Source organism: Carcharhinus amblyrhynchos, chromosome 18 (assembly GCF_965287045.1).
Source record: "Carcharhinus amblyrhynchos chromosome 18, sCarAmb.v2.hapA, whole genome shotgun sequence".
In the NCBI taxonomy this organism is placed as follows: domain Eukaryota; kingdom Metazoa; phylum Chordata; class Chondrichthyes; order Carcharhiniformes; family Carcharhinidae; genus Carcharhinus; species Carcharhinus amblyrhynchos.
This window is the reverse complement of record NC_137341.1, coordinates 54812548-54824111: the sequence shown is the minus strand read 5'-3', so window position 1 is coordinate 54824111 and position 11564 is coordinate 54812548. Positions and strand designations below refer to the sequence as shown.

At 43.5% G+C, this 11564-nt stretch overlaps 1 protein-coding gene across 2 annotated transcripts in view; it reads left to right on the top strand.

The window, feature by feature from the left end:
- Positions 1-2092: 2092 nt before the first annotated feature.
- Positions 2093-11564, top strand: part of smg1 (SMG1 nonsense mediated mRNA decay associated PI3K related kinase) — a 165610-nt gene continuing 156138 nt past the window's right edge. The window contains exon 1 of one of the 2 annotated variants that reach the window (XM_080207048.1): positions 2093-2278. In XM_080207048.1, the coding sequence (XP_080063174.1) occupies positions 2214-2278 (65 nt within the window). In that variant the 5' untranslated portion in view covers positions 2093-2213. The remainder of the gene's footprint in view (positions 2279-11564) is intronic. The other variant, XM_080207051.1, reaches the window with a different exon arrangement.

Genomic DNA, 11564 nt, shown 5'->3' with positions numbered 1-11564 from the left:
GGCTGTTCCGTGTGTCTGGATAAAGAAATGGTTGTTGAAGGTGAAGACATTATGGTCCAAGGTGAAGCAGATGAGTTGTAAAATTGCATCGACTCTGGAGCCTTCAACATGTCACCGATGAAGATGAATATCTCGCCAAGGCCATCCCCACACCTCCACTTCTTGCCTTCAAACAACTGCATAACCTCAAACTGTACTGTAGGCTTCCTATGATTCTTTCAGCATTCTGGGGTATATCCCATCAGGCCCTGGGGACTTGTCTACCTCAATGTTTCTCAAGAGCCCCGATACCTCCTCCTTCTTGATCTCAACATGACTCAAACTATCTACACATCCTTTCCCAGATTCATCATCCACTGACACAAAATACTCATTTAATACCTCACCCATTTCTTCTGGCTCCATGCATAGATTCCCTCCCATGTCCTTGAAGGGCCAACCCTCTCCCTGGCTACCCTCTTGCTCTTTATATATGTATAAAAAGCCTTTGGATTTTCCTTAATCTTGCTGGCCAATGCTTTTTTGTGACCCCTTTTAGCCTTCCTTACTCCCTGCTTAAGTTTCTTTCTACTTTCCTTATATTCCACACTTGCTTTGTGTGTTCCCAGCCTCCTTGCCTTGACAAATGCTTCCTTTTTCTCTTTGACTAGGCTGACAATATCTCTCGTTATCTAAGGTTCCCAAAACTTGTCATACTTATCCTTCATCCTTACAGGAATATGCCAGTACTGAATCCCTATCAATTTACACTTGAAAGCCTCCCACATGCCAGATGTTGATTTGCCCTCAAACATCTGCCCCAAATCTACATTCTTCAGTTCCTGCCTAATTTTGTTGTAATTAGCCTTCTCCCAGTTTATCCCCTGCTTATGTTCAGCTGCCGTTCTTAGCTTCAGAAGCTAGCATGATGTGGAGTTGCCGGCATTGGACTGGGGTGGGAACAGTAACCTAGTGTTGTGAGACTACTCACTGTTCCCACCCTAGCGTTGTGAGACTACTCAAAGTCCAACAGGTTTATTTGGTAGTATGAACTTTCAGAGCATTGCCACTCAAGTGATGAAGGGGCAATGCTACAAAAGCTCGTGCTACCAAATAAACCTGCTGAACTTTAACCTGGTGTTGTGAGACTACTTACTGTGACTTCAGAAGGCTTTGGCAACTGCTGTCCCCTCATCCTGTTGTCAATCACTGTCACTGTGAGTGAAGTGGTACTGTGGCACAGTGGATGGGATGGTACTGTGGCATAATGGTTAGCTCTGCTGCCTCACAGCGCCAGGGACCTAGGTTCAATTCCCGGCTTGGGTCACTGTCTGTGTGGAGTTTGCACATTCTCCCCGTGACTGCGCGGGTCTCCTCCCACACTCCAACGATGTGCGGGTTAGGTTGATAGGTCATGCTAAATTGCCCCTGAGTGTCAGGGTGATTAACAAGGTAAATGCATGGGATTACAGGAATAAGATCTGAGTGGGATTGTGGTCTGTGCAGACTCGATGGGCCGAATGGCATCCTTCTGCATTGTAGGATTCTATGAGAATCTGGACCTCAGATAGGGGTGTCATTAGGCAATTGACCTCAGATAGTGAGTGCAAAGAGCCTCTGTAACTCGGATAATGAACATTGAGGGGACTCTGAACCTCAGATAGTCAGTGTGAGGTAACTCTACGCTTCAGATATTGAGTGTAAGGGGATTCTGTACCTCAGATCGTGAGTGTGAGGGGACTCTGTACCTCGGATAGTGAGTGTGAGGGGACTCTTTACCTCAGATAGTGAGTGTGAGGGGACTCTTTACCTCAGATAGTGAGTGTGAGAGGACTCTTTACCTCAGATAGTGAGTGTGAGGGGACTCTTTACCTCAGATAGTGAGTGTGAGGGGACTCTTTACCTCAGATAGTGAGTGTGAGGGGACTCTTTACCTTGGTAGTGAGTGAAGATCCGGCCCAGAGCGCGTGTTCACACCTGCAAAGGGCGGGCTGGCGGGCGGGTGCCGTCACTTCCGGTCCCCCCTCACAGCCCGGAACCCGCGGCGGGCGGAACGGAAATCCGCGCTCGCAGCTGAGGCCGCAGCCGGGGGAGCGGATTGGCAGGCACCCCGCACAGCCGCCCTTGGCCGCCCGCGCAGCAGCGGCAGCTCCGAGTGCGGCAGTAGCAGCAGGGAGGGAGGCAGGGCCGGCAGCAGCTTCCCGGACACAGGGGGACATGCTGCTGCCAAGGGAATGAGCCACAGAGCCCTGAGCACTCGGGTGAACAAGCGGCAGCGCTGGAATGACTGGGACCCAAGGTGAGCGGAGCGGGACGCGGCCTAACCCCGGGGGCTGGGGAGGACTGGCTTCCCTTAACCCCCTCACACACACACACACAGTCACACTCACACTAGCCACCCCCTCACACACACACACATACACACACCCTCAAACCAGCCACCCCCGCACAGTCACCCGCACCCCCCCCCCCCCCCCCACACACACACACACATACATAGCCAGGCTGCGGCCAGAGTCTCCATTCTTCCCCCGGCTCTCCACAGGCCGGGGCTCGGTTCTCTACTCGAGCCCCAGGCTGCATCTGGGGCCTAGCTGCTGTCAGCAGTAAAATGTGCCGACTGCTGTGTGGAGCTGGTTCAGTTTTAGCTTCTGGCTGGCTGGCTTGGGAGGTGGGGGGGAGGAAGGAGAAAAAAATAAATGCAACAGCAACCCAGACTCAATTTCAGAATAAAAACATCCTTAAAATGGTGTGACAGTTCTACCATTCACCAAAGGGGTGGAGTGGGGGAGGTTGATTCCCTTCAAACAGGTTTGAATAAAGGTCTGTCACTTATTGCGGGGGAACATCAATCTTTTATTCTATATTTTACTCTACTTTTTCACCTCGATTCTTATTTTACTTGTCTTAATTATTAACCTTTTTTGATCTGTTGTTTCTTCACCCTACCTTGTGGTTAGTGAAGTTTGCTGTATTTTCTTACCTGAAAGCTGAATAGTGTGGTTAATTTTTAATTTCAACAATTTAATCTTTAAGACCAGTGCTTTGGTCAGATGACTTTGCATGGTTTCAAGTGCTGAACCCTCTTTCTGTTCCCCTGTTAATAGGGGCTTTCCAGGTGCTGTGTGTCCAAGTTGTTTCCACATTTTCATAAAGTGGAAAGTCCTGGCTTTTATAGAATCAAAATATTGCGAATGTTGAAAATACTCAATCTGGTAGGCAGCATCTGTGGAGAGAAATGATTCATGCTTTAAGTCAATGTCCTTTTGACAAAATGAGAAAAAAAAGTAACAGATTTTAAGCAAACCTAAAGGGGGGATGGGGAAAATAACAAAAAAGAGGGTAAGGCATGGTGGAGGCAAGAGAGATTAAATGGCAAAATATGACATTTTGGTTTTGTGCTTGTTCTTTATCATAAATTTCCCTGCATTTACCAGGCTAAAGTAGGATGCCGGTGGAAAAGGTTGAGGTGTAGAAATCCACTTTGAAAGAGAGATGATATCTGATTTAACATACATTTAATGGGACAAATTGCAAAACTTGTATCATTTAAACCATGTTACTTAATGTTTTGATTTCCAACATCTTGGCTGTGATGCTGTTCTTGGCTTTGTACAGCTCTTGCTGCAACCAGAAGAGGATGGGTTTTAAGAAGATGTCATGTTGAAATTAAACAGGCAGATCTGGAATTAAATAAAAACTTCTTTAAAAATTCCCACTGCTTTTTGTTTTGATGTGAATGCAGTGAGAATGTTTGAACTGTGTGATAATAGTTTTAAATTAATTGTTAATAAATTAAAATAGTTTAGTAGACCTTCTTAATAAGTTTGGTTATTGCTTTACTTTAGGAATTGGTGCTATAAAATGTCTTTGAAGTCTACTCTTTTCTTGCCTTGAAGTGGCAGTTCAGTTTTTTAATTCCTGTTTTTCTTTCAAATGCTGCCATTAATGGTCATATTCATGGTGTGAAATATGAAATGCTTTACTTTCTTTATGTTGCCTTTTGGGAGCAAATGTAGAAGTTGTTTATCAATGTGATGTGGGTCTTTTTTGAGAATGGATCTAAAAATGTGTGCGCAAGATTGTAGTGAGAAGCCTTAGAAATAACTTAGAGCAGAGCATATAGTAATATTGCTAATGACTGCATCTAACCATACAGTGGTTTCCTAACTGCCACAGGGACTCCTGAGAAGACTTCTGAGCTGGCAGCTTCCCACTGATCTCCTCTGCCTTGCAACTCTATTCATTCCAATCTTTGACTCCTTTCCTTCTTCCCCTGGTCTTCTCCAGATATTAGGTGTTTTTTCAACTTTAACTTCTAACTTTGTCTATCTCTAGTGAGAATATATTCTTGGGGCCACCTTGTTGTTATAATTGGCATGCTTCTACAATTTGTTTTCTGCTTCTGTGCCTGCAATTTTATACTGAGCTGGCATTGCTATGTTTTTCTCCTGTTTTGTTGAATGATCTCTCCTTTCTGTTTGGCTCCCTTGGCTGTTGATTTCACTCATCTTCAACTCCTTTTTCAGCTTTTGTTGAACTGTCTGCTCAAACTCCTAAGATTGCCAATGCATGAGCATACTCCTCACCTCCCTACAACTGTTCTTGTCTAACTACCTCATCTGCAACGATCCTCTGGCTGTACTTTCAGCCTCCACTGGCTCTCTATAGTTCCCTGTCCTGTGTTTGAATTTACTCCCATTGCTCTCTGTCTCTGATGTATTGTGTGTGCTGACAGCATCTGAGATCACTTTGGACCTTCATTGGACCAATCAGATGCACAGGATCACTGCCATCTGCAAGTTCTCCTCCAAGCCACACACCGATCTGATGTTTAATTATATCACTCTGTTCCTTCATTGTCGCTGGGTTAAAATCCTGAAACTCCATAACAGCACTACATGGACTGCACCACATGGACTACAACTATTCAAAAATGCAACTTCTTGTCACCTCCTCGAGGGCAATTGGGGATGGGCAACAAATGCTGGACAAGCCACATCCCATGAATGAAATTTAAAAAAAAATCAGTGCTTCTCCCTAGCTGCCTTTGTTACACCTTCTCAATCCTAAGAAAGTTCCTTACTGTGTATTATCTTGTTGTGGATGATTCTACTGATGGCTTGTCTTTGACTGAAACTTGGCTTGTGTGATGGCACAGTGTATGTTACTGAAGCCTCTGTCCAGTTAGACATTCCACCACCTGTCTCGCTCTATCATGTTGGCATTGTAGCCCAGAGAAAGGAAAGAACAAGGCATATAGATTGAAATCACCCAGATGAGCACAATCAGTAAATCCATGCAGAAGCTGAGGGAAGATATCTTGGGGAGAAACTTAACATGGGACTTAGGGAGCAGCAGTAAAGAACAAGATTTATACCCAACTTTTCTGCAACTCTTAATTTGGATACGCAACCTAGGCTGGCAGTACTGAGGGAATGCTGTGTCAGAAACGCCATCTTTTGATTTCAGCACTAAACCCATCTGTCCTTAGTGCATGTAAAAGATCACATTGCACTTCTTTTAGTGCAGGATCATTTCCCCAGTGCCATTGCCAGCTAACCCATTCAGATGGTCAGGTAATTTACTTCACTGCTGTCTGTTAACTTGCTGTTGGCAAGTTGACTGTTACCTTTCTGGGCTTATGATTGAATGCCTCTAAGTAAGAATCCTGCCTCAGTTATGATAGTGACTACACTTCTAAAGTACTTTATTGGCTTTGTGACATGCTAAAGTAGTAAATTACATGAGTTTAAAAAAATTGGATTGGTCATGTCACAGAATGGTCCAATTCAAAGTCATAAATGATATCCTTTTGTAATGCATTTGACTTTTTGACTTCTTTGCAGCCTTTGAGGTTGACTGTCATCCCCTCCCTATTGCCATCTGTCCATTTAGAGGATTGCCTGCACCTGGCTCTCTCCTTACTACCCAATGATAGCCAGATTATCTCCAGCAATGGCCTCTTTTTCCATCTCTGCATTATTACTTATGGAAGTTCCTGAGGAACTTTCTTTGGATTCCTTCCTCATCTACCTGCTTTCTCTTTGTGACATTAAAAGATATGGCTTCATCATTTGGCACATTTCTGCTGATGAAACCCAGCTTTACCTATCCGCCATTCTTTTTCATTCCTTCACTCTTTTTGATGCATCTCTGATGTCCAGTTTTGAATGATCCAGTTTCCTCCAGTTAATCATGGGTAAGACTGATTCATTGACATTTATCTAGCACAAAATTGGGATCCTTACTGCTGACTCCCATCCCCATCGTTTGCCACTTTCTCTGCTTACATTAGATTGTTTCTGACCTTAGTCTTTTCAACTGCATGTTAAATCTCTGATGTGAGTTCTTTCAGACTGCCACTTTTACCATCACTCACATCAGCACCTTCCTCCAACTCAGCTACGATGTGGCTTTGTCACCTCTAGATTCAATGTGGAGATGCCAGCATTGGACTTTGGTAAATGCAGTAAGAAGTCTCTCAACATCAGGTTAAAGTCTAACAGGTTTATTTGGTAGTAAACGCCACTTGCTTTCGGAGCGCTGCTGCTTCATCAGATGAGTACTCACCTGATGAAAGAGCAACACTCCAAAAGCTAGTGACTTTTGCTACCAAATAAACCTATTGGACTTTAACCTGGTGTTGTGAGACTTTTTACTGTGTTTACCTCTGAACTCCACAGTCCCTGTGCTCTCCTAACTGGCCTCATCAACATTGCATAAACTTTAGCCTATGCAAAGCCCAGTTGCTCTTTTCCTGTCAGGTCCTACATATCAGTCCTGAGCTTACTGACATGCATGGGCTCCTGTACCCACAACTCTTTGAATTTTAAAATTCAAACTGCTATGATTGTTTTGCTTAATGAATCTGCCCAATCTTACAATCCACTTAATTTATTGTTCCTTTGCCACCAGCCTCTTTTACCCCACCAGTGGCAGCTGTGCTCCATGTCTAGTCATCCAGGCTCTGGATTTGAATTAGTTCCCTAAATCCAAGGATCTCTCCATGTCACTCTTTCTTTATGCCCCTTTGTAAGCCGTGCCTTTTTGATCGAGTTTTTGGTTGTTGCTCCTTCTTTGACTCTATGTCCATTTTCTGTCTAAGATAAAAGTGAAATACTGTGGATGTTGGAATCTGAAACAAAAACAGAAAATGCTGGAAAATCTCAGCAGATCTGACAGCATCTGTGGGGCAAGAATAGAGTCAACATTTCAAATCTAGATGACCCGTCATCAGAGTTGGCAAAGGGTCATCTAGACTCAACTTTGGCTCTTCTCTCTCCTGTGATGCTGTCAGATCTGCTGAGATTTTCCAGCATTTTCTGTTTCAGTTCCACTTTTTGTTTGCCTCCTTTTAAAGATGCGATACAAATGCAAGTTTTTGTTGCGCCTACACAGAGCAATAAATTGTCAGTGGGTGAGGCAGTGACAGTGGTGTTTTTAACCATTATGGGGATGTAGCCATCGCTGGCTAAATCAGCATTTATTGCCTGTTCCTAACTGCCCTTCAGAAGTGGTGAGCTGCATTCTTGAACTGCTGTAGTGTGCAGTGTAGGTACACCTGCAGTGCTGTTAGGGAGGAATTCCAGGATTTTGACCCAGTGACAGTAAAGGAATGGTGATATACATTGTGGCACAGTGGTTAGCACTATTGCTTCATAATGCCAGACACTGGCCTTGGGTCACTGTGGAATTTGCATGTTCTCTGTCTCTGCATGGGTTTCCTCCCACAAGTTAGGTGTGTGTGGTTACAGGGATAGGGAAGTAAATGCGTGTGGTTACAGGGATAGGGAAGGGTGGAGGTGTGGACCTGGATAAGATGCTGTTTTGGAGAGTCAGTCAGACTTGATGGGCAGAATAGCCTCCTGTGCTGCAGGGATTGTGTTTCTGTCAAGATGTTGAGTGACTTTGAGAGGAACCTCCAAATGGTGGTGTTCCCAAGTATCTGCTGCTCTTGCCCTTCTGGATGGTGATAGCCATGAGTTTGCAAGATGCTGCTGGAGGAAGCTTGGTGAGTTGTGCAGTGTATCTTTTAGATGTTGCACATGGTTACCACTGTTTGTTGGTGATGGAGAGGTAGACTGTTTATGAAAGGACTAGCAATCAAGTGGGCCACTTTGTCCTAGATGGTATTGAGCTTCCTCAGTTTTGTTGGAACTGCACCCATCTAGGCAATTGGAGCGTATCCCATCACAATCCTGACTTGTGCCTTGTCGATGGTGGACAGGCTTTCAGGGGTCAGGAGGTGAATTACTCGCCTCAAGATTCTGAGCATTTGGCCTACTGTGGTAGCTTCAGTATTTATATGGCTAGTTTCTGGTCAGTGGTAACCCCAGGATGTTAATTGTTAAAGAACTATGTTATCCAGAGACCCAGGGTAATGTTCTGGGAATGTGGGTTCAAATCCCACCACGGCAGATGGTGAAATTTGAATTCAATAAAAATCCTGAATTAAAAGCCTAATGCTGACCATGAAATGATTGCCATAAAAACCCATTGGGTTCACTTTAGAGAAGGAAATCTGCCATCCTTACCTGGTCTGGCCTATATGTGACTCCAGATCACAATATCATTGACGCTTAATTGCTTTATATGCTGGCCCAGCCAGTGATGCCCACATCCCATGAATGGATTAATGAAGCCCCATCATGTGACCACTATCGTGATAATAGTGGCTTTATGGTCGGAGAGTCAGGGTTGTGAGCTCCCTGATCATTCCATGATTGACTGAGTGATTATTCTTAAATTTTGCAATCTGTGTTTGATCCCAAGATGCAAAAAACTCTTCCAGTTGAGGACCATTAATGACTCCTTCATCTTCAGCTGTCAGTAATTGTTCAGGTTGCTGTTGATTATGTTTGGTCACGGGGGTCAGGAAACAATTTGATTAAAGCTGTCTGGTTCTTTGATTTTTTTTAACTTAAAATTACTGCTGTACAAAATTGAATTGCAAAAAGAAATGTGACATGTGTATATACAAGCAAAGGTTGGCAAATAATTTGACAGTTTGCATACCGCTGCTTGGAATTTGTTTTAAGTTGTGTTAACCTGAGCCTTTGAGATTTGTAAAATCATTTGAGGTGTGTGTGTACGCTTTTTGAGAAAATATATTTAGAGATTATACTTATTTCTGATGAGAGGTGGGGAAGCGATTTTGATCTTTGCTCAATCAGCCTTAGTTTAACATAGCTCTGGTATGTTAGTGCTGACCATTGGATTTATTTTCACGAATATGAGAAATCCAACAGTCACGAGCCGTCCAGGTGAAATATCAGCACCATGTTAAACAAAAGTGGGGTTTACTTACTTAAAGGCAAAGCAAGCATCAGCGTTTTTGTTTTCTAGCTCGGATTAGCATTGGTTATTCCAGTTGAATATTCTGTTTTCAAGAATGGCGGAGAGCAGTAAAGCACATCATTGCAAAAAAAAATGAAATTGAGTCTAACAGGAAAACCCATGTCTGATAGTTTAAAATCAACAGAAGTAGTGATACTGACCATAATTTCATTATTGGATGATGAGAGTTTCAAATTCAACATTGTTTTACCACACTTTCTAACCAAGCACATAGTAATTTTAATCCATTTCTTGCTAATCTTGTGTTTAATAATGGGTCGAGGTGATGTAACTTTTGAGTCATGTAGAACTGATAAGTCAATTGCAAATTGCCCAGTCCAGTGCTAAGCCTTTGAGGACAGTTTTAAGCTCAATCTATTGGGGGAGGTACGGTAGCACAGTGGTTAACACTGTCTCACAGCGCCAGGGGCCCAGGTTCAATTCCCATTTTGGGCCACTGTCTGTGTGGAGTTTGCACATTCTCCCCGTGTCTGCATAGGTTTCCTCAGGGTACTCTAGTTCCCTCCCACAGTCTGAAAGACATAATGGTTAGGTGCGTCGACTATGCTAAATTCTCCCTCGGTGTGGCAACTGCGGGATTTTCACAGTAACTTCATTGTAGTGTTAGTGTAAGCCTACTTGTGACTAATAAACAAACTTTATGCCACAGACTCCCAATAATGGTTTGGTTTTTATATTTGAGGCAAGGGGTATGAAATTTATAAATATCATGGAGCAAACAGTTTCTGACAGGTTGCTGTGCTGAGTATTAACCAATACTACAGCATTGGAAGCAGGATAATGTTTTTCATAAAATTAAAAATGCAGTGTGGAGCTTTGCACTTCATCAGTGATTAAGACCAACATCATCTTCATGAGGGTCTTGTCCTTGAAGATATGAATTTCAAAGAGTATGTTTACAAAATTGCTAAAGATTTTACAAATTCTCATTTTTCTTATAGTATCTTTAGTCATCCAGTGTAATGGACTCTCTTACCTGCATGTATGTCCACTGGTGTAGTCTAATATTTTCTATAGGTTCAGCAGATTATTCAGTACAGATTTTTGTTTCTTTTTTGTATGTGTAATCCTTGTCAATATTTTTTGAAATTCTTTCATGGGATGTGGACGTTGCTGGCAGGGCTGGCATTTGTTGTCTATCCCTAATTGCCCTGGAGAAAGTGGTGGTGAACCATTTCTTGAACAGCTGCATCCATATGATGTGGGTACATCCACTATGCTGTTAGGGAGGGAGTTCCGGGATTTTGATTCAGTGACTGTGAAGGAATGATATATTTCCAATTCAGGATGGCATGTGGAATGGAGGGAACTGCAGGTGGTGTTGTTCCCCTGCATCTACTACCTTTGTCCTTCCAACTGGTAGAGATTTTGGCTCTGGAAAGTGCTGTTGAAGGAGGTGAGGGAGTTGCTATAGTTCATTTTGTCCTTGATACACACTGCTGCCAATGTACGTTGGTGATAGAGGGAGTGCATGTTTAAGTTGGTGAGTGGGTTGCTGATCAAGTAGAGCTGCTTTGAGCTTTTTGAGTGTTTTTGGAACTGCATGCAGTTTAGCTCAGTTGGTTGGACAGCTGGTTTGGGATGCTGAGCAACGCCAACAGCGTGGGTTCAGTTCCTGTGTTGGCTGAAGTTTTTCATGAAGGCCCCACCTTCTTGACCTTGCCCCTTACCTTAAATCACCAGTGGTTAAATCACCACCAGTCAGCGCTCCCCCTCAAAAGGAAGTGCACCCTATGGTCGTTTGGGACAATGGTGACTTTACTTCATTAATAGAGCATTGAGTACAAAAAGAAGGTTTTGTTGAACTTGTATAAGACACTAGTATGGCCCCATTTGGAACATTATGCCTGCCCTAGATGCCACACTTCATGAAGGATGTGAAGGAATTAGAGAGAGTGGTTCCAGGGCTGAAGAACTTTCATGATTAGAAAGATTGGCAAAAGACCCAAAGGCGGAAAAAAATTTTCAACAGCGAGTGGTTAAGGCCTGGAATGTGTGATGGTGACAGGTTCAGTGGAGGCTTTCAAAGGGGAATTGGGTTATTAACTGAAAAGGAAGAATGATTTTGGAGAGAGGGTGGGTCAGTGGCACCTGGCGAGTTACGCATTCGGAGAACCAGTGCAGACATAATGAGCTGAAAGGCCTATTTCTGCGCTGTAACAATTGTGATTCTGTCAGTGGTAAGGCCCGTGATAATGGGGTATTCAAATGGTAGTCAAAAGGAG